Here is a 27,159-nt window from a genome sequence, read left to right on the forward strand (position 1 = left end):
TTTGTTATTCTTGGAGTTGGGTTTTTAATGAAAGCTGCAGCTTTAAAGAGACTGAAAATATAACAATTTAAGTTAACATATAATAGACATTAATCCATGAAAACTCAATACTTAAGATCTTCTTTAATACCCCGATCAGAATAGGATGTGAGGGAAGAACAGGACTGAGTACTGGATTCAAATATTAGAAAATTTAGTCATATTAACAAAAATGAAAATGACTGGGGGCCCACTTTATTTTCTTGGAAATGATCTTAAAGTGCTAATTCTTTCATTCTCTTCAGTGGAATCCAACGCAGCAAGAGATGTTTTTAGGATTAATGCACAGAAATCTGCCTTTTTCTTTGCAAAGTTCCAATGCTGACAGATTCTCTCCCACCACCTTACTGCAGGCCTGATACAACTGGCAAGTTTTGGGTACCACATTCAGTGGGAGTGTGAAAACAGCAAGGATTGGCAAGAGAGATGGTATCAGATCTGCAAGCAGGACACTGGGTGCAGAATTCCTCAGTCTACATTCACAGTGGTTGTATGGCTATCTGGTTAGCTCTTCTCTTCCTTCTTCTCAGTGCAGTTGGGGAACAGGGAGGGCTCTGGGTTTTTATTGTCCACATCCATCCAATAGGGCAAAAGGAAGGGTAAAGCGCCCAGCTTCTGCTCCAAGATTGGCCACAATTTAGACTCCAGAAACTCATTACCTTTGTCAGATAAATGAAGCCCATCTGACAGATAAACTGTATAGTCCTGAGAATACATGAAGTAAAATATCAGTATACATGGCAATATTTTATTAAGTCATTTGCAAAAAGGTTAATTAAAGCATATTTAAACAAAAGTACAAAAATGTAAGATATTGCAGCTTACTGTTCCTTAGATGTGGTGGCTGCATTAATGGTTTTAATTTACCTGGTGATTTTATCCTAGTATGACAATACTTACTGTACAGTGTCAATATGCTGTTCATTACTTATCTGAACTACAGAAGGCCTCCCTCCATCTTCACCTCCCTGGGAGTCTGTACTGTAGTCTATGGATAAAGCTTGGGCAGGCATGATAACATTGCTTGAACCTTTTACCCCAGAAAAAAGGAGGCCAAAAGCTCCTGCAGGATAACTTTCAGCTCCAGAGCAGAATTTGATGCCCTGGTATGGTGGATTGGCGATCCGGCGCTTGAATCTGAAAAATCCTTCCTCCAATGGCTTGGAAGATATTTATGATGGATGTCAAGCTGGGGAAGAGTCCTGGATTCCACCCTTTTGGTACAGGGGACTTGGTCATCAGTATCCTGGGATGTAGGGCAATTTGCTTGTCCCATTTATGGCCAAGTGGGAGGAGGATGTCGTCTATTCTGAGGGCGGACCATCCCTGGTCCTATGGGCCAGATATATAGAGGACATCCTCCTCCTATGGGATGGCAGTCCAGGCTCCTTGAAGTCATTTTTTCAGTTTTAAATGCCAATGATCAAGGTATTTCTCTGACCTATGAATTTAGCTATACCAAAGTCCATTTTCTAGACTTACCAAGATTGAGATCAGCTCACGTCAGTTCAAATTTCAGACCTATTTTAAACCAGCTGAACGTAATGGTTTCATTCCCTTAGACAGTTGTCACTACCATTCATGGCTCCGGTCAGTTCCACAAGGTCAATTCCTGTGACTATGCAGGAATTGTACTGATACAGAGACTTTAAAAAAAAACAAGCCTCTATTCTTACCAAGAAATTTATAGATGTCGATTTACAATTTAAAGATATTCTAAAAGTAGATAGAGGTTCCTTGTTAATTGATCGACCCCCTCGAGTATCTGACGAGTCTTTTAGGTGGTCAATTTTAGGGGAGTTCCCTCTTTACAGAGCAAAATTGTTTTGAATATTATTAATCCACCTACCTGCCCTTCCTTTTTTCACAACTTAGAGGGTTATTACTCCTGTAATAAATGTGCTGTGTGTTTAAACAACACACGGGGTAAGTCTAAAACCTTGGAGTTCAAATCTACAACCACGAATCATGTATATCCAATCAAAGGATTTCATACATGTGCCACTAGACACGTTGGCTATTTGATAATGTGCCCTTGTGGCAAACAATATGTAGGACGTACTATACGTACTTTCTCAACTAAAGTGGGAGAACATATCGCCAAAATAAAGAATGGGGACACTAAACATACTGTACCAAGACACTATAGAGAACATCACAATTGTGACCCTAAAGGCACAGAAGAAATTTTGGCCATTCACAGGTATATACTTCCTTGGAGGGGTGGTGCAATGACAAGAGGAGTCTCACATCTTGAAACGTATTGGATATATAAGTTACAATCCCACAATCTCACCATCCTCTTGGCATTAATGTAGCATGGGAAATTAATTCATTTTCAAATAAAGCATAGATTAACTGTATATGAAATATAGTCAATTGGGGCATTTACATATTCTGGTTGCTTAGATACTATTATGTTGAGGGTGTCATTGATCCTTTCAATTTTTAAAATTTTTAGATTTATTAATTTTTTATTTAAAATACTCTATTTTTCAATAAATTAATTAAAAAAAATAATAATAATAATTATATATATAATTTTAGATTTTTTACATACAATAGTATATATATATATATATATATATATATATATATGCGCAATTCTGTCATCTTTATACACATTGTTATGATGTTCTTTATTTCTTTTTATATACAGGCATATATAAATATATGTAAGATTATCAACAGCATTTATTTACATATTTGCTATATTTGTTTTGATTCATTTCATTGATTGTTTCGACCACGAGGACAGAGTATATTTATATATTCTGTCCATTTTAAAAGTTGTAACCCAACATGTGTGTATTGCAACGGTTATGATGATTTTTTGTCCCCTGCTTCTTAGATTATCTGTTCCAATATTAATATCCTATAGGCAGTGGTTAATTCGCATGTTTTACTTTTTATTTTCCGAAGTGAGGCTTGAACCGCATTGTTTACATATTCCAGCTCCATTTTTGCTGTGATCGGTGGTAGAGACTATGACTTCTGGTTTACGCCCCATTTTGCCGCCGCCCGGAAGTAACTACCATTCTTCCTGTATAGGACGATCGCTGTACCATATCGCGCTATGTGGAAACGGCAGTCATTGCCACTCCACATATGACTATGCACCCTGATCTTTGGTAAATTTAATTGAGATTTGTGCTTCCACACACCTCCATGTTATAATTCAAAACGAGGTGTGAATTGCATACCATGGGCAGCAATGCAGATCAAAACGAGGCGTGCATTGCACGCCACAGCACCATTTTCCATGACCATAAGTGAGGTCATTTGCATCTCGCCTGCCAGGGAGCTGATGCTCATTAAGGGGCACATTATACTGTGTAAATATGCAGTGACTGCATTGGACAAGCACCCCAGATGATGTCTCAGATAAAACGCATTGGGATTGGCTCTGCTGATGCCACTGCGTCACTATCCTTATTTTATCACAAGCGCTTTTTATATTCCTAAAATGTGAGTCTTCATTTTTTATATATCAATAAATGTCTTGTATTGAAATGAAATCAAACTATGTGGCCTATTTCTTCTTCTCCTTATACATGTACCATTGGGAGAAAGTTTTTTGATCCAACCTCTGGTCACCACTTCTCTGGTGGACCGATTGGAAACTACACTGTGACAGACCTTTGGAGTCTATATCCCTAACCGGAAGCTGTGTGTGCCAATGTATGGTTCCCCTGGGTGTACTACATCACAAGCTTTTCTGACTCATTAGGCGTATGCCTATTTGGGTTCAACTTTTCCGGTAAGCCTTTTACCTATCAGTGGTGGATTATCTACTGGCAAACTGTCCACACCAAGCACTTATTTTGAAGTCACTTCATTATTGTGCTCACCTGTTCATGGACTTTTATATGCACCTATGAATGCACATTTACCTTATATATTATTACACTCAACTTTTGTTTCACAACGATATTTATACGTTTTAGCAAACCTCTTATTGTTCAAAGTATTGAGATTATACCTTAAAACATAGTTTTATATGATTTTTTTTTTTATATACTTAGGAGGTTCTTGTACTGAGTATATGGTTGTTTGGTTGGGGTTCATCTCACTGATATCACCATAGCTCTGCACTATATATAACAGGGTTCCACCATCCCCTGTCAATATGCTTTATAGGCTGCAACTTGGTCTTCTATTCTCGTTTGTTAGGTTCTACCAGGTGGGTGTTCAGACCTCATCTGATGTCAGTTTCTGTTGTAAGGTGCTTCAAGCCACGTCCTATTGAGCCCTTCTTTTGACCTGTTGTTATGTTTGCCTGTTTGTGTTTGTTGCGGTGTTTGCCACCCCTCATTTAGACTGCTCTTGGATGTTCCATGGTGTGATCCTGTGTCTGGTAATGATGGAAAGAAAGGGAAACAGGATTGCTGGCTTACCTGTAAAATACTTTTCTTGGAGTATATTACAAGACACGGGTCCCTCCCCTCTGCTTAATATGAGGTCCTCCTTATTGCTTGCTACAAAACTGAGGCTTATATTGGGTTTATGAAAAGAACCAATCGCAGAATATAGGAGCTGCTTCTGCTAGAGTGCAAGCGCTGGGGCTGTCATTCTTATCTTCACTACTTGCTAAGTCAATGGCCTGAGACATTGTGTGCACACCAGGTGCCAGGACACCATAATCTTCATCTTCCAGTCACTGACCTCTTCTGTAAGTGACAATGAACTGAATCAAAAGAACCAGCATGACAGGCAGGCAACTAGCATTGTCCAAGATCGGTCAACCAACAGCAGCCCCTGGTTTCTCTCATAACAGGTCCATATTTTGGTATAGTTCTGCCTAAAATAAAAAGTTGTACTTTCTGTATGGTGAAATATTTGATGTTACATGTTATTTATAGCCAGTAAAAAAATGTAAAGCTAGAAATGTATTGAAATGAGGGACCTTATCACCTTATGCTGTACATGTATTCAAAATTGGTTATTCTCTACAGACATGTAGCATTTACGTGAAAGATAATGCAATCCTCACCTGACCCCCCTCCTGCATTAATGTCCACAAGTCCAGAACCTCAGTGCCGCAATCTTGGCCAACACAAACGCAGGCTTTGGCATATTCCTCGGCTATAGAGTTCAATCGATTCAGTTTATACCCTGGATAATGACAGCAAAGATTAATAAGGACACACACATATGTGATCACACCATGTACACTAGATTGTTTGTGGCTCAGGAGTTTGTAATATCCCGAGAGAAAGTTAAGTTGGTCACATTCAAGGCAGATGTCTTCAAGAGAACAATGAAGAGGCCTATCTTAAAGGACTAACATCTGCCACAATGCCAACATGTCCTATTTTATTGTACCATTATTAGGGCTACTCACCTCTCCGCCGGCTTCCAGGTCTTCAGGGAGTTCCGTGGGAGATCCGGTGACGTCACGGACATCGATGTCACCGGACTCCTCCCCCATTCCCCAAATGCCTCCGTCTGCTAACAAAGGGAAGGGAGGAGGAGTCGTCCGGTGACGTCTATGTCCGTGAGGTCACCGAACAGCCTGGACAGCGATGGTAAATATGGATGTGGTCAACTGGGATCATTCAGTGAGCTAAGTGTAGGCAAATTTGATAACCTCTGTTTTTAACATTGTTGTCCTTAGAGGCGGATAAGCTGTGATATTTTTGCCGTGTGGATCGGCTTCTGCTGTTGCCATGACGGCGGCGCTCGCTTAGGATTGTGGAAACTAACTAGTGTCGGGTGATTGAATATAGTTTATACCACATTTACCACTGACTAATGCAGAGTTGCAATGCAAGGAGATCAGCTAAAAGTAGTTGGATCCGTATGTGCGTTATAATTCATCGAAATTAGTCGATTAAAAAAAAAAAAAAATCGATTAATCGAACACAAACATTTTAATCAGTAACAGCCCTAACAATTATCACATCCAAAAAGCAATAGTCACTAAACTGTGATCCATAAGTAAAGAGAACATACATAGTTACATAGTAGGTGAGGTTGAAAAAAGACACACGTCCATCAAGTCCAACCTATGTGTGTGATTATGTGTCAGTATTACCTTACATATCCCTGTATGTTGCGGTCATTCAGGTGATTATCTAAAAGTTTCTTGAAGCTATCAATGCTCCCCGCTGAGACCACCGCCTGTGGAAGGGAATTCCACATCCTTACCGCTCTTACAGTAAAGAACCCTCTACGTAGTTTAAGGTTAAACCTCTTTTCTTCTAATTGTAATGAGTGGCCCCGAGTCTTATTAAACTCTCTTCTGCGAAAATGTTTTATCCCTATTGTGGGGTCACCAGTACAGTATTTGTAAATTGAAATCATATCCCCTCTCAAGCGTCTCTTCTCCAGAGAGAATAAGTTCAACGCTCGCAACCTTTCCTCATAACTAAGATCCTCCAGAGCCTTTATCAGCTTTGTTGCCCTTCTTTGTACTCGCTCCATTTCCAGTACATCCTTCCTGAGGACTGGTGCCCAGAACTGGACAGCATACTCCAGGTGCGGCCGGACCAGAGTCTTGTAGAGCGGGAGAATTATCGTTTTATCTCTGGAGTTGATCCCCCTTTTAATACATGCCAATATTCTGTTTGCCTTATTAGCAGCAGCTTGGCATTGCATGCCATTGCTGAGCCTATCATCTACTAGGACACCCAGGTCCTTTTCCATCCTAGATTCCCCCAGAGGTTCTCCCCCCAGTGTATAGATTGCATTCATATTTTTGCCACCCAAATGCATTATTTTACATTTTTCTACATTGAACCTCATTTGCCATGTAGTCGCCCACCCCATTAATTTGTTCAGGTCTTTTTGCAAGGTTTCCACATCCTGCGGAGAAGTTATTGCCCTGCTTAGCTTAGTATCGTCTGCAAATACAGAGATTGAACTGTTTATCCCATCCTCCAGATCGTTTATAAACAAATTAAATAGGATTGGTCCCAGCACAGAACCCTGGGGAACCACACTACCCACCCCTGACCATTCTGAGTACTCCCCATTTATCACCACCCTCTGAACACGCCCTTGTAGCCAGTTTTCAATCCAGGTACTCACCCTATGGTCCATGCCAACGGACCCTATTTTGTACAGTAAACGTTTATGGGGAACTGTGTCAAATGCTTTTGCAAAATCCAGATACACCACGTCTACGGGCCTTCCTTTATCTAGATGGCAACTCACCTCCTCATAGAAGGTTAATAGATTGGTTTGGCAAGAACGATTCTTCATGAATCCATGCTGATTACTGCTAATGATATCGTTCTTATTACTAAAATCTTGTATATAGTCCCTTATCATCCCCTCCAAGATTTTACATACTATTGATGTTAGGCTAACTGGTCTGTAATTCCCAGGGATGTTTTTTGGGCCCTTTTTAAATATTGAAAAAAAATGGAAAAGGGTCCCCCGAGCGGGGTTTTTAGGCAGCTAACCATAGATATGGACAAGGCATTAAATAAAATATTATATTAAAGTGCTTTATTGAAGGGTAATGAATGAATGTAACAACATATAAATATAAATTGGGAGCTCCAGTGGGGAAATACCCATACCAAATACATATAATAGCAAACATAGGTTATACACAGCATATGATAAGGCTATTGCATAACAATACTGACGCGTTTCGACCCATGAATTTTGGGGTCTCTTCAGAGGATGAGTTTGCTACAAAAAAGAAGAAAAAATTATAACAGTATGTCCAGCTTATTTAAAAGAATTACAGCATAGGCAAGTTTGTTTAGCAACACTTTGCACATAATTACCACTGAGTTTGGATGTACCCCTCGATCAGAGCCTCCCCACACAGCAGCCAGACCATCCAGTGTGCCCGCACGTAGCAGCACCCCAGGAAGAAGGGGGAACAGGAATCCACTTGATATGGCTTGCAAGGAGTCACACGTATAATTGCCCCCCTACCAACACACCACTGGGGGGTGGGGCCGGAACCTACGAAAATTGTCAGAGCGTTAGCTCCTGAATATACCCATATAGGTTAGTAGTTAGATTTAACTATTGGGCGGTCAGAAAGTATTGTAATAATCTATTGCAACTTGAATTGATCATGTGAAGGATAATAGAATGAGTGGAGTGACTATATTGGTATAACCAATATAGAATATGTCAGGGATGACCTTGTCCTTAAATGCTGACAATGGCAGTGATAGGAAGAGAAGTGAAGGATGTGCACAGTGAATGTGATGTGTGAATTTGAGGAAAAAGTGCATGATATTGCCAAGTATCTAAGTCTACGGCATCCAAAGCTAGTGTGCACATAAATCAAAATTAAATATAAGTAAAATATTATTCTATGGGGTCTGACAAAGCATTGATAATCAGAGGTATCATAAGTTCTTACTCACTCCTACTGTTGAGGAAAAGAGTCTGGCCGTCCAAGGAGGAAGTGGAGGGATCACACCCAAATCCACCCTCATTAAATAGTGTCCTTAATTAGTACTGAAATTAACAACAGGTATCGTTTCTTCCGCCCCTTAACCCCGGAGTGTAGAGGGAGACTATGGCCGCCATTGGCAGGCCTCGTGTGGCTCCCTCGGCATCCATCAAGGCGAAGCCCCGACATCTGTCGTCACCTTCGCCGTAAAATACGTGACACCATGAGGCCGCACGCACATGCGACCCGCACATGCGTGCACACCGCACGCAATGTCCGAAGGTGATGAGGGATGCCGCCGGCAGGGTAATCACACCCGTGGGCGGCCGACCCGGGAATCCGGCCATCCAAGGGGAGCGCAGTAATATTATCATACTTAATCGAGTCTATAATCCATAGCCTTGTTCGTGGTTGCGAATAGAGTAAAATCGCATCGCAACCGTGAGCAATGAGGGATCCACTGGATCCGATGCAAATTTCCTTATCTGGGTTGTTATACACTTACTATTTTGTGTATCTGGGAGATATTTTTGTGTATTTGAGAGTTATGTTCTTTCAAACAAATCTATTTAAACGTTGAAATTATGTTGCCATTTCTGGGTGGCTGTGGTTCTTACATACTTTTGGGAATATTGTTAGAATTGTCAGTGCGCAGTTTCTAATGTTTTACCTTGTATTAATAAGTAATTATATAGAAAACTTTTGTCATTTGTTGTTTTTCACAAATCGCATATGTGAGCTCGTTTGTGTGCCTCTCGATCGGCGCCTCCCCGCTTGCAGCTTGCGCCATCGGGGCCCCTGTGATGCCTGCACTGTCGCATGCTCCCTGGGTCGGGGATCATGTTCCCTGATGTGTCTTCCCGGCAGGGTGGGGAGCTCAGTCCCCTGCGCTCCCCCGTCTCTCCCCTTGGATGGCCGGATTCCCGGGTCGGCCGCCCACGGGTGTGATTACCCTGCCGGCGGCATCCCTCATCACCTTCGGACATTGCGTGCGGTGTGCGCGCATGTGCGGGTCGCATGTGCGTGCGGCCTCATGGTGTCACGTATTTTACGGCGAAGGTGACGACAGATGTCGGGGCTTCGCCTTGATGGATGCCGAGGGAGCCACACGAGGCCTGCCAATGGCGGCCATAGTCTCCCTCTACACTCCGGGGTTAAGGGGCGGAAGAAACGATACCTGTTGTTAATTTCAGTACTAATTAAGGACACTATTTAATGAGGGTGGATTTGGGTGTGATCCCTCCACTTCCTCCTTGGACGGCCAGACTCTTTTCCTCAACAGTAGGAGTGAGTAAGAACTGATGATACCTCTGATTATCAATGCTTTGTCAGACCCCATAGAATAATATTTTACTTATATTTAATTTTGATTTATGTGCACACTAGCTTTGGATGCCGTAGACTTAGATACTTGGCAATATCATGCACTTTTTCCTCAAATTCACACATCATTCACTGTGCACATCCTTCACTTCTCTTCCTATCACTGCCATTGTCAGCATTTAAGGACAAGGTCATCCCTGACATATTCTATATTGGTTATACCAATATAGTCACTCCACTCATTCTATTATCCTTCACATGATCAATTCAAGTTGCAATAGATTATTACAATACTTTCTGACCGCCCAATAGTTAAATCTAACTACTAACCTATATGGGTATATTCAGGAGCTAACGCTCTGACAATTTTCGTAGGTTCCGGCCCCACCCCCCAGTGGTGTGTTGGTAGGGGGGCAATTATACGTGTGACTCCTTGCAAGCCATATCAAGTGGATTCCTGTTCCCCCTTCTTCCTGGGGTGCTGCTACGTGCGGGCACACTGGATGGTCTGGCTGCTGTGTGGGGAGGCTCTGATCGAGGGGTACATCCAAACTCAGTGGTAATTATGTGCAAAGTGTTGCTAAACAAACTTGCCTATGCTGTAATTCTTTTAAATAAGCTGGACATACTGTTATAAATTTTTCTTCTTTTTTGTAGCAAACTCATCCTCTGAAGAGACCCCAAAATTCATGGGTCGAAACGCGTCAGGATTGTTATGCAATAGCCTTATCATACGCTGTGTATAACCTATGTTTGCTATTATATGTATTTGGTATGGGTATTTCCCCACTGGAGCTCCCAATTTATATTTATATGTTGTTACATTCATTCATTACCCTTCAATAAAGCACTTTAATATAATATTTTATTTAATGCCTTGTCCATATCTATGGTTAGCTGCCTAAAAACCCCGCTCGGGGGACCCTTTTCCATTTTTTTGTCCATATTGGGGTGAGCAGCATTGACTCCTTAATGTGTCTTCCCTCTTTTGCTTTTTAAATATTGGTGCTACATTGGCTTTTCTCCAATCAGCTGGTACCATTCCAGTCAATAGACTGTCTGTAAAAATTAGGAACAACGGTCTGGCAATCACCTGACTGAGTTCCCTAAGTACCCTCGGATGCAAGCCATCTGGTCCCGGTGATTTATTAATGTTAAGTTTCTCAAGTCTAATTTTAATTCCGTCCTCTGTTAACCATGGAGGTGCTTCCTGTGTTTTGTCATGAGGATAAACACTGCAGTTTTGGTTACTGAAGCCCCCCGATTCACTCGTGAAGACTGAGAAGAATAAATTCAATACCTTTGCCATCTCCCCATCCTTTGTAACCAGATGTCCTTCCTCATTCTTTATGGGGCCAATATGGTCTGTCCTCCCTTTTTTACTGTTTACATACTTAAAGAATTTCTTGGGATTTTTTTTGCTCTCCTCCGCTATGTGTCTTTCATGTTCTATCTTAGCCGTCCTAATTGCACCCTTACATTTCTTATTGCATTCTTTATAAATTCTGAATGCTGAGGATGATCCCTCAACCTTGTATTTTTTGAAGGCCTTCTCCTTTGCTTTTATATGCATTTTTACATTGGAGTTAAGCCATCCAGGATTTTTGTTCGCTCTTTTAAATTTATTACCCAATGGGATACATTGGCTAATGCCCTTATTTAATATGCTCTTAAAGCAAACCCATCTCTCCTCCGTATTCTTTGTTACTAATATTTTATCCCAATTTATGCCTTTTAGCAAGGTTTGTAGTTTAGGGAAGTTGGCTCTTTTGAAATTCAGTGTCTTTGTATTCCCTTTATGTTTCCTATTTGTGTGATTTATACTGAAACTAATTGACCTGTGATCGCTGTTATCTAAATTGCCCCGTATTTGCACATCTGTGATCAGGTCTGTATTGTTGGTAATCAGTAGATCCAGTAATGTTTTATTTCAAGTTGGTGCGTCTACCATCTAACCCATAAAATTGTCCTGCAAGACATTAAGGAACTGGCGAGCCTTAGATGAATGCGCGGTTCCCTCCGCCCAGTCTATGTCTGCATAATTAAAATCCCCCATTATGATAACACTTCCCATCCTTGCTGCTAATCCAATTTGTGATAGGAGATCCGTCTCCACTTCCTCCTTCAGGTTAGGGGGCCTATAGCATACTCCCAGTATTATTTTCCCCTTAGCTTCATCCCTTTGGAGCTCTACCCATAAGGATTCCACCTCCTCTCTAGCTCCCTCAGTGATGTCATCGCTCACATTCGCTTGTACATTATTCTTGATATATAGGCATACCCCTCCCCCTTTTTTACCCTCTCTATCCTTGCGGTATAGGGTATACCCTTGAATGTTTGCCAGCCAATCATGAGAGCCGTTGAACCAGGTCTCTGAAATGCCCACAAAATCCAAATCCTCCTTGTACAACAGTATCTCTAGTTCACCCATCTTGTCTGCCATCCTCCTGGCATTGGTGAACATGCCACATAGTTTAGACCGGTCACATATTGTCCTCGTATTGGGTGTTTCAAAATTGCAACTAGGACTTGCTACTATACTCACCTTGTGTTTTTGTGCTTTCGTTAACCTACCACTAATGCCCCCAACACTACCCTCTGGAATATCATCCGCGCTGGCTATCACTGTCTCTGGACCCTCCCCCCCATCGCCTAGTTTAAAAACCCCTCTAACTTTTTGGCCATCTTCATTCCCAGCAGATCTGCACCCTCCTCATTTAGGTGCAGTCCGTCCCTTCTATAGTACCGGTTACCGACTGAGAAGTCGGCCCAGTCCTCCAGGAACCCAAACCCCTCCTTACTACACCAGCTCTTCAGCCACTTGTTTACTTCCCTAATCTCCCTCTGCCTTTCTGGTGTGGCTCGATGTACCGGTAGTATTCCTGAGAATACTACCTTGGGAGGTCCTTTTCATCAATTTAGCACCTAAGTCCCTAAAATCGTTCTTTAGGACACTCCATCTGCCTCTGACTTTGTCATTGGTGCCAACGTGCACCATGACAGCCGGGTCTTCCCCAGCCCCTCCCAGTAATTTGTCCACAAGATCCGTGATGTGCCGAACCCGAGCACCCGCCCGGTAGACAACATACTGTTCGGCGCTTCAGGTCTTGGTTACAGATTGCCCTCTCTGTCCTTCTAAGAATTGAGTCCCCTACCACCAGAATCTGTCTTCCCTTTCCCTTTGCTGCCCCCCCACTCTCACTGGAGGAGTTCTTCCCCTGGCAGCTAGGAGAGTCCCTCATCTCCAGCAGTGCTGGTCCCTGACTGGTTTCACCAATGACACTCAATGGAGCGTACTTATTGGGATGCTCCAGTCCTGGATCGGCCTCTCTGGCACTTCCCCCTCTACCCCTCCTGACTGTCACCCATCTACTCTTTGCTAGTGCCTGCGCCTCTTTGTCTCCACCCGCCTCTGTGCTGGCCCCTGCCGTGTACATTCCTGGCTCACCTTTAGTATGGAGGGACTTCTCAGTGCTGACAGTTGCTTCCCTAGATTTAGAACCTGGGCTTCCAGGGAAACAATGTGCTTACATTTTGCACAGCAGTATTCACCCTCGATCAGATGATCAAGGAACGCATACATGCGGCAAGATGTACAAAGAGTCGCCTCTCCACACCCGCCGGGCATCGTACCTATTAAATTTAGTGAGGATTTGGGGATTTTACCCTGTCCAAGTTACCTAACAGCTAGCTTCCTGGCACTAATACTCAAGACAATACACAGGTACACAACAAGACAATACACAGGTACTCACAGACCTACGTGCAATCGCAGAACAGTCGCAGACCTACGTGCACTCGCAATACTCAAGTATACAGTACACAATACACAAGTACTAACAATCCACACACACTACTCAGACAACACTCAGATACTCACACTAAACAGGTACTATGACCCCTGTTATAACCTCCTGTTTTAAACTCTAGTTTTTAACTCCCACTTACACAAAGTTCCACAGCCAAAGACTGAGCACGCTCAGACTGAGTTCTACACCCAGTTAAATAGGCACCTGTGAGCAATTAACCACCCCCCTTAATTGATAGGCTAAAGGAACCAGAGGAAAAAAAAAAAAAGAAAAGAAAGCTACTTAAAAAGTGACAGAAAAAGGCAAATGAAAAACTAAAAGGAAAAGCCCCAAAAATGCACCCCAGCAAACCCAGCAATAAACAAGCAAGGCTTATTCACTCTATAACTCTAGTTTTTAACTCCCACTTATACCAAGTTCCACTTACACAAAGTTCCACAGCCAAATACCAGAGCAGAATTATAGTGACTAAGCCATAACCACAGCCTCACCCCCAAACCGAACAACCTGAACCCAACACCTCAAGATTACGTGTTTGTATTGTGTTTCTTTCATGGACAGTGTTTCGATCACTATAGAGAATACTATACTATCACAATAATAAAAACTGCTACAACCATAGCCATGGTGATAATATAATTCTAAAAAAAGCAAAGCAAATGCAAATCTATACTAGATATGGTGGTGGTAATTTGGCACCAAACTTTTATAACAGCCGGACGTTGCTGTGTAAATACAGCTTCTGTCAAAAAACAGACCTTTTGAGCGAATGGGAGACAAAGAAATATGATGTACCATTGTGCCTTCTACGCCGTCTCCCTAAGCTTTTATTTTTGTGCTGATTTTGTTTTATTTCTACTTTATCTACACCTTTAATATTTACATTTTTTAAATTTTTTTTTTTCAATTTTATTGCTAGTTTACTAAATAAAAAAAAAAACAACTTTAATTTGTAAATAACTGCAATGCTTTGCACCAGAATCATAATTTTAGTGTCTTTTTAAACAGGGAAATAGTGAGGGGGCTTTTGTGACTGGAGCACAGCTAGCCCTATTTACTGGGTCTTCAGAGACGGGGTCAGAACTTGTGGTTGTGCCACAGCTCTGGACCAGGAAAGATAGAGCTCTGTGGCTAACTAGAAAGTACCACAATGCAGAGTTCAATATCTGAAGGGCACATTCCAGGCTGGCTTCACACATCCAACACAGTAGGGTCCTGGTATGGGTGCCACAACTAATGCAGCCATCACATGTAAGGACTGCTAAGCTGCAATATATTAAATTTTTGTTATGGTTTAAAAATGCTCTGGATTTAGCTACTCTTTAATGACTCAGTTTATACACTGATTCCCTTAAATCAATGCTTTTTTGTTATTTTTTTTTTTTAACTGTATGGTGATCATTTAACACCAGGGAGTCGCTAGCACCAGGCATCTGGGGCATGTGCCCTGCCTCTCCTCCTGGGTGCCCTGGTTCCCAAGACCGCAGCGCCTGCCTTTTTGTTTTTAAAATTTGCCACTGCATACCTGTGCAGAGTGACAGGGATGATGTCATTTACTCCACCCCCAGCATGTGTTCCTGACAGTGGGAACAGGAGTGCTATAGAGCATAGGCTCTTCCTGTTCATGTCGTGAAGCAGAAACAGCATGTGACAACCATGCCAGGCCAGTGTACAACTGCCACAACAACATCCCGGCTGCTGCCTCCTAAACTGCTCTGATGCATACACCAGGACCAGGTAGAGTTAGGACTGGTCTGAAGTGTTAGTAATTCACTGGGATAGAATAAATGCAACAGTGCAACCAATGTTCTCTGTGCCTTAGTGCTGCTGCTGTGGCTGAGTGTACTGTAGTTGACTCTGTGCTGCAGGTATGACAGGGGGTGAGCAGGGACAAAAGCCGGCAGATGGTTACAGGAGTAAAAAAAAACATGGGTGTTCGTAGCTTTGAGACCTGGGGAACTCACCAGCAGATGTAACGAAATGCAAAGGTCCGATAAGTACAATTCAGAAACCGGGGGGGGGGGGGGGGGTAATTTGTGCTGGAGGTGGTTTTGTCATGGGGTGGGGGTTACCAAGTCTTGACTTCTGGACTCTGTGTTTTATGAACTCCTGAACTCTGCACTCATTGGATTATGAACATCTGTGCATTTCACACTCCTTAACCAGAACAGAGTAGATTCAGGCTTTATTTAACAGCAATCCGTTAAGCCTCTCCTACTGTAAGTGGAATTTTCTGCTCTCCTCAGTGGCACTGCAAAGAACATGAAAAACCTGGGGCACCCCGTTACACAAAATGCTCCTAGGTACCCCAGTCACATAATGGTCTTGATGTACAATATGAATTTATTACCTTTAGTAAAACACTGCTTCTCCCAGGACGGCTCATAGATGGGTGGTGGAGCAATCAGGATGAGTCTGGTGTGATGTCCAAAGACTGCAGATAGCGGATCATAGTCCTCAGATTGTCTGCATACTCGTCCAGAGGAACATGCTGCTAAGGGTTCCCCTCTGTGGAAGGATAGAGAGAGTAATGATAATTACATATGTATAATGTTCTGGCCCTCAGCTACCAAGCTTTTATCCCAGTGGGAGTCCTCATTATCAGTGAATCACATTCCAACTGCAGAATAATCTATAGATGGGAAAAACAATGCAACCAATCGTACCAACAGCTGGAACTGTACTATAAAGCTGCCTATACATAGTTCCATTTTCATAGACATAAAACCAGACTGCCACAATAATTTGTAGTGTATGGTTGGTAGGGTCACTCCACCCTGGGCCTCCAGGGGTGTGATCTTCTGACCAATAAGGGCATTTGACTTATTTTCCCTAAAGGAGCAGAAAACACCAGACTACAAAGTGCATCCAGCAGTAATTACCGCAGGTAATCACTGGCTGTGAAGATAGCCACGGATAGCTGCAGCCGCTGGTGACCTGTCAGTGAAGTGTACGCTTATGTGTAAGTGTACTGTAAGGCTCAGTGGCCGCAGCTAGCCGCTGACAGGTGACAAAATCAGCAACTACTGCTGTGGCCATTTGCACCAGGGCTGGTTGCCCATACAAATGTAGCCTTGGGCCGCAACACAAGCTTGTCTTTGTGAAGTACACAAAAATGTTTCCTACAGGATAAAGCCTCCAACTTAGAAACTTGCCTTGCAAAGATGATGGCTATGAATAAGGCCATCTTGCAATTAAGCATAGAAAAAGCAAAATCTTGGATAGGTTAAAAAGGGGTGATTTCTGAGGAACCGACCAGGCTAAGATCCCATGATGTCACTGAGGTACGTGTGGGGGAATGACATGAGCAATATCTTAAACAAATCCACTCAGCGGAGTCTGCTAGCTCAGCGGGAGATTGCTCCGTTGATCTCCGCTGAGCCGGCGGACAACAGGTCCGTCTCTGCTCACTGAGCAGGGAGGGACCTGTCAGGGCCCCGCTGATTCCTATGAGAATATCAGACGAAAATGGACAGCATGTCCGTTTTCATCAGATCTCATTTGATCCGATCCGGATGGCTGAACGTATCACCATAAGTCTGTCTTGAGCAGATCAGATGGAAGACGGGTGTCAGCGGACACATCTTCGCAGACATCCGCCAGCCCATAGAAGTCAATGGGTGGCCCACTCGGATCTGCCTGAAAAATGGATAGGCGGATCTGAGCGGGTCTATCGCGTGAAAGGGGTCTTAGAAGTGAGAGGAGAGCGGTCTTTGAAAGAGAATCGTCAAGACCAAAAATTTGTCTCATCAGGGTAAATAGAGCCAGCAGTGATTCAGAAACATATTTTCCAGGTGCAATGGTAGATTCTGCAGGAAGAGGATTTCCTAGCTTGAGATGTACAGGGGTAACAGAATTAAGTAGGTCCCTATCCTTCAGAAGGCAGGCCATTAAAGCCAGCAACAGAAGCAGAATGTTAAGCTGGTCTTAGAGATAGAAGATCTGGACGATCGGGAAGGGCCCACAGAGAGTCTGAAGAGGTCCAAGAATCACGTTTGTCTGGACCAATTTGGTTCAAAATGAATCATGGGAGTGCCCTCCACCTTGAAGATGTGGATGAACTGACCCAACAGAGTCAGCAGAACATCCACTGAGAATGCTAGAGAATCACTGGACCTGGAGACAAACTTGAACAGTTTGATGTTGAACCTAGAGGCCAGAAGATCCACATTTGGTATCCCTCATCTGCAACAGATGTCTTGAAACGGGGGGGGGGGGGGAATCAGATGAGCGGAAGTTCCACTTTTGGGTTGGACACCGCTTTAATGATTATGTTCTCCTGATGATCTTCTCCAAGGAAATATGGCTGCTCCTCCTTGTTCCTCTGCATTACCCCCAACTGTCACTTACCAACCATTTCAATTTTCTGCCTCACGTCTCCTGATTAGAGTAAATATCACTCAATTCCAGAGAAAAGAGGGAGAGCTGTAAGTTGTTCTCCACAGGGAGGTAAACGTTCACCCTTAAAGGGCCCTTAGCAAGTATATTCAAGTATATTCTGTATGGACTCTGCATAGCTTGTGAGCCATTACACCAGTTTATCTCTGCACTACATCAATACAGCCTACAGGAGATGCACAAAAAATGTTCAGGATATTTGTTATAGCAAAAAAGGACAATATATTGTGTTTTTTTTTCAAAATTGTCTCTTTTTTTTTTGTTCATAGCACAAAAAATAAAACACCGCAGAGATAATCAAATACCACCAAAAGAAAGCTCTATTTGTGGGAAAAAAAGTATGTCAATTTTGTTTGGGTGCAGCGCCGCACGACGTGCAATTGTCAGTTAAAGCAACGCAGTGCGGAATCGCAAAAAATGGCCTGGTCATTCAGCAGCCAAATCTTCCGGGGCTGAAGTGGTTAAAAGGGTTGTAAACCCTTGTGTTTTCTCACCCTAATGCAGCCTATGCATTAAGGTGAAAAAACACCTGGCAGTGACCCCCCCCACCGTTTTATTTACCTGAGCCCTGAAATTTCACCCGCCGGAGACGCTCTCTTCCTCTGCCTGGGGTTCTCGGCTCTTGATTGGATAGATTGATAGCAGCGCAGCCATTGGCTCCCACTGCTGTCAATCAAATCCAATCAAAATCCAATGACGTGAGCGCCGGGGGGCAGGGGCCAAGTCCGGCATTCGTGTCTATGAACGCAAATGCTGGCCTCAGGAGCGTGCCCGCAAGGTAACCTCCCCGGGAGAGTGAATCTCCTAGGGGGTTACCTGATGCGGGGAGGAGCCACGAGAGCCGCCGAGGGACCCCAGAAGACAAGGTTCGGAGCCACTCTGTGCAAAACGAGCTGCACAGTGGAGGTATTTTTTTTTATTAAAGAAAATAAAAAATATATCAGAGCCTTTACAATCACTTTAAAACCCCTTCCTGCCCAGGCCAATTTTCAGCTTTCAGTGCTGTCACACTTTGAATGACAATTGCACGGTCATGCAACACTGTACCCAAATGACATTTTTATCATTTTTTCCCCCACAAATAGAGCTTTCTTTTGGTGGTATTTAATCACTACTGAGTTTGTTATAAAATTTTGTAAACAGTTAATTTTTCTCCTTCATTGATGTGCACTGATGAGGCTGCACTGATGAGGCTGCACTGATGATGAGGCATTGATAGGTGGCACAGGTGGGCACTGGTTGGCATTGCTATGCACTGGCAGGCGGCACTGGTGGGCACAGATACTTGGGCGATGTCTCACCCTATTTGGGACCGATGTCCCTCTGAAAAAAAAGCCGGCGATTAGCATTTTTTTCTGCTCATGCTGTTAGCGGGAGCAGAAAAAAAAAGCTGATTAACGATCTCTTCATTGGCTGACAGATGATCACGTGGTAAGGGGTCGGGATCGACCCCTTACTCTGATCAGCCGAGTCCCAGGCTGATCAGGCTGATCACAGAGCGCGCCACTAAACATCATACGACTATAGAGTGGGTGGGAAGTGGTTAAGATAAAAAAAAAAAAAAAAACCTTCTGTGTGTAGCAGCCTCCCCCAGCACCCCCTAATTACTTACCTGAGCCCATCTCTGTCCAGCAATGTCCACAAGTGCTAGTCGTCCGGGACTCTCCTGATTGGCCGAGACACAGCAGCGCCGCCATTGGCTACCGTGGCTGTCAAACAAATTCAGTGAGCCAATCAGGGGATAGAGGGGGAGGGGCCAGGTTGGGGCTCCTTGTCTAAATGGACACACAAAGCTGTGACTCAGCTCGGGTGCCCCCATAGCAAGCTCCTTGCTGTGGGGGCACTCAACAGGAGGGAGGGGCCAGGAGCAGCGAAGAGGGACCCGAGAAGAGGAGGATCTGGGCTGCTCTATGCAAAACCAACTGCACAGAAGAGGCAAGTATAACTTTTTTTTCTTCTTAAAGCTCCTTTAAGATAAAAATCACTATTTAAATTTGTGCACGCTCGTGAAATGGCGACAAACTTTAGTACCTTTTATATTTTAATTTAGGTGACGCTTCAAAAGCCCCCTATACAGTAGGTATCAGTTTAGTGCTATGGAGGAGGTCTGGTGCTAGAATTATTGCTCTCTCTCCAGTGTGCATGTTGATATATAACACGTATTGCAATCAATTCACGCGTAGGTGCCCCCGACACATGCGTTTATGTTCGTATATCTGGAGGTGGGGGGCCTCAACATTTTTTTTTTTTTGGGGGGGGGGGGGGAGGGGGGGTTATGTACTTAGATGTAATTTAATTTAAATTTTTTGCAAAAAAAAAAACATAAAAATTAAAATTCCCCAATGTGATAAGGGAGGGAGGGGTCACAGTATACTTTCAGGGCCCCTGACAGTGTACAGCAAAGAGCCATCACCCTGTATACTTGAGGAGGTAAGGGGCCCCTCACCCTGCAGGGCATGAGGGGATGGAGGGGCCCCTTACCCCCTCAGGTATACAGAGTGATGGCTCTCTTTGCTGTACACTGTCAGGGGCCCTTACCACTACAAGGTAAGAGGCCCCCAAACTAAGCACTGTGAGGGGCCCCTCCATCCCAGGTCTTCAATTTACCGTACACTGTCAGGGCCCCTCCTCTGTAGTCCTATAGGGTAAGGGCCCTACCACCTCAGGCCTGCAGACTGAGGGCCCCCTTTTACTGTCAGGGGCCAATACACTTTAACCTCTTGCCGACCAGCCGCCGCAGTTCTACTGTCACGGCTGGGCGAAGCGACGTTATGTTGATCGCCCTTGATCGCCCCTAGTGTTAACCCCTTCCCTGCCAGAGACATTTGTACAGTAATCAATGCATTTTTATAGCACTGATCTCTGTATAAATGCCAGTGGCCCCAAAAATGTGTCAAAATTGTCCGATGTGTCTGCCATAATGTCGCATTCCTGATAAAAATCACAGATTGCTGCCATTACTAGTAAAAAAAAAAAAATAATAAAAATGCCATAAAACTATCCCCTATTTTGTAGACACAAAACTTTAGTGCAAACCAATTAATATACGCTTATTGCGATTATTTTTTTTTTTTTTACCAAAAATATGTAGAAGAATACATATCGGCCTAAACTGAGGAAAAAAATTTTTTTTTTTATATATATATTTTTGGGGGATATTTATTATAACAAAAAGTAAAAAATAATGCGTTTTTTCTCAAAATTGACGCTCTTTTTTTGTTTATAGTGCAAAAAATAAAAACTGCAGAAGTGATCAAATACCACCAAAAGAAAGCTCTATTTGTGGGAAAATAAAGGACGTCAAATTTGTTTGGGTAGAATGTTGCACGACTGCGCAATTGTCAGTTAAAGCGACGTCGTGCCGAATCGCAAAAATTGCTCTGGTCGAGAAGGGGGTAAATCCTACTATCTATAATCTTATTACAGCGGCAGGGAGGGGGGGGGGGGGTTTGAAGCACCTGTTTAGAGCCATAGGATCTAATAGGCGTCGCAGGTCACTCAGCTGTGTTAGAAAAGTTAATGAATATTCGCTTTCCTAACACTAAAACGCCTGTCCGCCAATCAGGTGCTCGGGTCTGTTACTTGTCACCTGATTGGCTGAAACGACAGGCGCCGCTATTGGAAGCCTATCAGGAGGAGGGGACGGGAGATGAGGACAGCAGGACACGCACGCAGGACCCCGCTCGTCGCTGTCACCCGCTGCCCCACCAAGACAGGGTAAGTGGCGGGCAGAGAAGGGCACACTGGCAGCATTTAAAGGGCACACTGGCAACGTTTGATGGGCACAGTGATGGCAATTGATGATTTTTTTTTCCACTTTTTTTGTGTCCCCCCCCAGCAAAAATTTTGAGCCACTGAGCATAATAGACCTCCCCTGGGTGACGGTCCTCCCACCCCCCTCAGAGACCCTGCTAGCTCTAAATCCCTTCAGTATCAGACATTGCCTGCCTGCCTCCACCCCCCACAGAGCAAGAAAAAAACCCCCTTACCTTTCAGGGGCCGCAGTAAAGATGTGTGTGCGAAGTGGGGGCGGAGTCTAACACCACGCTCTCTCACTCATCGCGTCCCTGGTTGCTAAGAGACCAGACAGTTCCATTCACTGTCTATGGCTAGCATCGGCGCCGGTGGGTTGGAGAGAGAGCGCAGCCACAGACAGGGCAGTGTGACCCGGGCGGCTGCTGCAGGACATTGGCCACTGGAGCGGGGAAGAAGGGGGGCCGGGAGAACACAGCCCACGACTGCTGGTGAGAGGCGGGGCCGCGAGCTGATAGACAGCAGAAATGAAGGGCGGAGCCTGTTACAGAGACCGCCAATCAGGTGCGAGCGCGCGGCGAGAGGGCGTTATCTTACTGCGTCACTGACGGAGCTTCAGTCTGAGAGTAGCCAGCTACAGGAGCGGAACCATTGGCCTGTTCTCCGTCACGCCCACCTTGATGTCTTCCTAAAGGTACGCCTTTGGCCGGTAAGAGGGCGGAGATTTAAGTAGGGTACATAGGGAGATTGGGGGCGGGGATTTACTGAAGCCGAGTCGGACATTTATACTAATGGATCGAAGGGGGATCTAGGCCGGCTGTGCCCCCTCATCCCAGATTTCAATTGCACCTCCCACCCACAACCCCTCTTCACTCCTAACGCTGCGGGGGCTGAATTTAATTATAGGCCGGTGTTGTGATAAAGGTGCCAATAGACGTCTCAGGGGCGGAGTCTTGTAAGAGTCAGAGACGCCCCCAGGCTGTTGTCATGGTTACAGACGCCAGGTGTTTGAAGTGGTGGGCTCTCCTCTCCAGCTCCTCCCAACGGCCACGCCATACATTGAATGGGCGGCGCGGGCTCAAGGAGCAGCCCAGCTGTCCAATTTTAAGTCCTGTCCTTTAGTATCTGACGGACTACAAAAGCCGGCTGTATCGGCCAATCACAGGCCACTCAGCAAGGCTTCGCAGGCACAAGCCCCACCCCTCGTATCTGTCCTGGTCCTAATTCTGCATCCATGAGAAGTACAAATTCATCAGCGGCAGCCACTATCACTACTTTGTGTCAGCCAGAGAATATGGGGGAGGGGCCAGGGACCTGCAGAACACAGGACACGCCTATCAGACAGCTGCGAGGCCGCGAGCTGATAGCACAAATGAAGGGACGGAGCCTGCCAATCAGGTGCGAGCGCGTGGCGAGAGGGCGTTATCTTAGTGCGTCACTGAGGGAAGCACAGTCTGCGAGTAGCCAGCTAGAGAAGTGGAGCGATTGGCCTGTTCTCCGTCACGCCCACCTTGATGTCTTCCTAAAGGTACGCCTTTGACCGGTAAGAGGGCGGAGATTGTAACTATGGGATTTAGGGAGATAGGGGGCGGGGATTTACTGAAGCCGAGTCCGACATGTATACTAATGGATCGAAGGAAACTTATCATGGGCGGATCTAGGCCGGCTGTGCCCCCTCATCCCAGATTTCAATTGCACCTCCCACCCACAACCCTTCTTCACTCCTAACGCTGCGGAGGCGGAATTTAATTTTACGCCGGTGTCGTGATAAAGGTGCCAATAGACGTCTCAGGGGCGGAGTCGTGTAAGAGTCAGAGACGCCTCCATGCTGTTGTCATGGTTACAGACGTCAGGTGTTTGCCCTGGTGGGAGGGGGCGGGCTTTCCTTTCCAGCTCCTCCCAACGGCACGCAATACATTGAATGGGCGGCGCGGGCTCAAGGAGCAGCCCAGCTGTCCAATTTTAAGTCCCGTCAATTAGTATCCGACGAACTACAAAAGCTGTACCGGCCAATCACAGGCCACTCAGCAAGGCTCAGCAGGCACAAGCCCCACCCCTTGTTTCGGTTACGGTCCTCATTCTGCATCCATGAGAAGTACAAAGTCGTCAGCGTCAGCCACTATCACTACTTTATGTCAGCCAGAGAATATGGGGGAGGAGCCAGGGACTTGCTTAACACAGGCCACGCCTATCAGACAGGCGAGGCCGCGAGCTGATAGCAGAAATGAAGGGGCGGAGCCTGCCAATCAGGTGTGAGCGCGTGGCGAGAGGGCGTTAGCTTAGTGCGTCACTGAGGGAGGTTCAGTCAGCGATTAGCCAGCTAGAGGAGCGGAGCGATTGTTCTCTGTCACGCCCACCTTCATGTCTTACTAAAGCAACAGGTAAGAGGGAGGAGATTGACATTTTTACTAACCCACAACCTTTCTCCACTCCTGACGCTGCCGAGGCGGATTTTAATTCTACGCCGCTGTTGGGGGAAAAAGGTGCCAATAGACATCTCAGAAGAGGGGTGGAGTCGTGCAGAGACGCCCCAAGCTGTTGTCATGGTTACAGACGCCAGGTGTGTGCCGTGGTGGGAGGGGGTGGGCTCTTCTCTCCAGCTCCTCGCCTTTGCTCTCTGCTGAGCTCTAGTCTCCGCCCCCGGCCATGCGTTACATTGAATGAGCGGATCGGGCTCAAAGAGCAGCCCAGCTGCCTTGGACATGTGGTCCCGCCTCCAATTTCAAGTCCCGCCTGTTACTATTTGACAGACTACAGAAGCCGACTGTACTGGCCAATTACAGGCCACTCAGTGCTGCATGGCTCCTCAGGCACAGCGTGCCGGTTACCTAGCAACCCGATGTCAACACAGTCCACGCGTCCAATCTAAGTGCGCCCGCCTCCTCGATGACGATTGGCCCGCCCCTTTAGCTACTACGTCACACGGCTCTCGTCTCAGAGGAGTGGAGACCTAAGATAGGACGTATTGTGTGTGAAGAATGATGGAAGAAATCTCGGAAATGAATGTGTGACGTGTAGTAGGTGGGTGGAGTCTGTGCCGTGTCCTCTGATAGAGGAGGTGAAGCAATATCCCGGAAATGATTGTGGGACATTCCAATGGGGACACCTGATTTAACCACTTCAATACGGGGCACTTATACACTTTCCTGCCCAGATCAATTTTCAGCTTTCAGCGTTGTCGCAGTTTGAATGACAATTGCGCAGTCATGCTGCACTGTACTCAAACTACATTTTTATCATTTTGTTCCCACAAATAGAGCTTTCTTTTGGTGGTATTTGATCACCTCTGTAATTTTTATTTTCTGCTAAACAAATGATAAAAGACCGAAAATTTTGAAAAAAAATGTTTTTTTTTTTTTTTTTTTTTTGTTAGAAAACTTTATAAATAAGTAAGGTTTTTTTTTTCTCCTTCACTGATGGGGCAGCACTGATGGGCACCAATGAGGTGTCACAGATTGGCACTGATAGGTGGCACTGTACACAAATAAATGGTACTGATGGGTGCCAAACAATAATTCCTGCTACTCAGTGATGCCCATTGTGGGCACTGATTGGCATTCCTTGTGGTCTAGGGTGGCATACCTGGCGGTGACATCCTTGGTGGTCCTAGTGGCATCCCTGGTGGTCCAATGTGGGCATCATCGGGGGGGCTGCGCTGATATTCGATCAGCACAGACCTCCCCTGTCAGAGGAGCAGTCGATTGGCTCTCCTCTACCCGCGTCTGACAGACGCGAGCGAGGAAAAGCCAATCACTGGCTCTTCCTGTTTACACTGTGATCAGCCGTGATTGGACACAGCTGATCATGTGGTAAAGAGTCTCCGTCAGAGACTCTTTACCTAGGTCGGTGTTGCGGGGTGTCAGACGTGTCCCGCAACAACGATCGCCGCAATGTGCACCCCCGGGGCGTCATATGACATCCTTTCAGGATATTGAAACCACTTTGCCGCTGTCATTTTGCTTTATGATGGGCGGCAAGTGGCTAAAGCGGAGTTTCACCCAAAAATGGAACTTCTGCTTTTCGGATCCCTCCAGTGTCACATTTGGCACCTTTTCAGGGGGGAGCAGATACCTGTATAATCCAGGTATTTGCTCCCACTTCCAGGCATAGATCACTTCAGTATCCGCGGTTATCTACGCCATGTCCGGCCCCTCCTCCGCCCCCCCCCCCCCCGCTGTCTTCTGGGAGACACACAGGTCCCAGAAGACAGCAGGGACCAGTGAGATCGCGCAGCGTGACTCGCGCATGCGCAGTAGGGAACCAGGCTGTGAAGCCGCAAGGCTTCACTTCCTGATAACCTTACCGAAGATGCCGGTGCCTCCACCAGAGAGCCGAGGGACAGATCGACAGAGGACATCGCGGGCTCCCTGGACAGGTAAGTGTTCTAATATTAAAAGTCAGCAGCTGCAGTATTTGTAGCTGCTGACTTTTTAAATTCTTTTTTTGGGTGGAACTCCGCTTTAAGGAGGCACTCTGATGGGTTCACCTGATTTAAGGAGGCACTCTGATGGGTTCACCTGATTTAAGGAGGCACTCCAATGAAAACACCTGATTTAAGGTGATACCAAAGGTAACATTTTTTGGGGGAAATAAACATGTTATACTTACCTGCTCTGTGTAATGGTTTTGCACAAAGCAGCCCCAATCCTCCTTCTCTCGAGTCCCCCTCCAGCACTCCTGGCTGCTCCTCTTCTCCAAGTGCCCCCATAACAAGCCGCTTGCTATGGGGATACTCACTTTTGCTCAATGCCAAGCCCTGCTCTGTGTTTCCATTAGACACACAGAGCACAGCTTTGCTCCCCCCCCCCCTTACTGGCTGTGAGTGACACCAGCAGGAGCCAATTGCTCCCAGTGCTGTGTCTGAGCCAATGAGAAAGGAGAGAGCCTCTGCTCTCAGGCACAGCGCTGGATGGAGATCAGGGCCAGTGGAAGGATTCTTGCCCACACAGGTGAAGGTGCATTTTACTGCCCCCTCTATCCTGGCACCCTAGGGTGGCTGTCCAGCTTTATCCTGGTGCCGGGCCTTCCTCTTCATGAGTCCTGTAATCTCATACATTTGTAAAGCATTTTACAAACATATACATGTGTACAGCGTTACTTACCGCCCAAATATGGACTCGGACGCACCCTTTATTTTTTGTACAATGCTGAACAGCAGATAGAAATGACGATGGGCAGTGCAGCACACACGATGTACAGCTACACACACAATGACATGCTGGGCACATCTGTCAGGCCTGTGTGAATGAGGCACAATGCTATTAGAAGACATGAGTGCAGGAAAACACATTCCTTCCATGTACAGCATCCGCACCCCTGTAGTGTTTCCCCTGCATGTCCCAGCACAGACACTGCAATTAGCCACTTACCCACCGGAAGATTTACCCCCCTTCATGACCAGGCCATTTTTGCAAAACAGCACTGCATTACATTACCTGACAATTGCGTGGTCATGCAACGCTGTACATA

At 45.3% G+C, this 27,159-nt stretch overlaps 1 protein-coding gene across 1 annotated transcript; it reads right to left on the reverse strand.

Moving 5' to 3' along the window:
• On the reverse strand, positions 1-27,159 carry LOC141139344 (isoamyl acetate-hydrolyzing esterase 1 homolog). Its single transcript, XM_073625353.1, has 4 exons — positions 27,126-27,159; positions 15,890-16,045; positions 5,033-5,154; positions 1-744 (listed from the first exon to the last, which is right to left on the reverse strand). The coding sequence occupies exons 1-4, from the start codon at positions 27,142-27,144 to the stop codon at positions 544-546; spliced, it is 498 nt and encodes a 165-aa protein (XP_073481454.1). The 5' UTR covers positions 27,145-27,159; the 3' UTR covers positions 1-543.

The sequence above is a fragment of the Aquarana catesbeiana genome, linkage group LG04, assembly GCF_042186555.1.
Source record: "Aquarana catesbeiana isolate 2022-GZ linkage group LG04, ASM4218655v1, whole genome shotgun sequence".
In the NCBI taxonomy this organism is placed as follows: Eukaryota; Metazoa; Chordata; class Amphibia; order Anura; family Ranidae; genus Aquarana; species Aquarana catesbeiana.

Excerpts from the sequence above, each read along its gene's own strand:
- LOC141139344 (XM_073625353.1), bottom strand. Across the intron at positions 5,155-15,889 it reads GAAGCAGTGTTTTACTAAAG|GGTATAAACTGAATCGATTG; the intron begins GTAATAAATTCA and ends GTCATTATCCAG. Across the intron at positions 745-5,032 it reads TAATGCAGGAGGGGGGTCAG|GACTATACAGTTTATCTGTC; the intron begins GTGAGGATTGCA and ends ATGTATTCTCAG.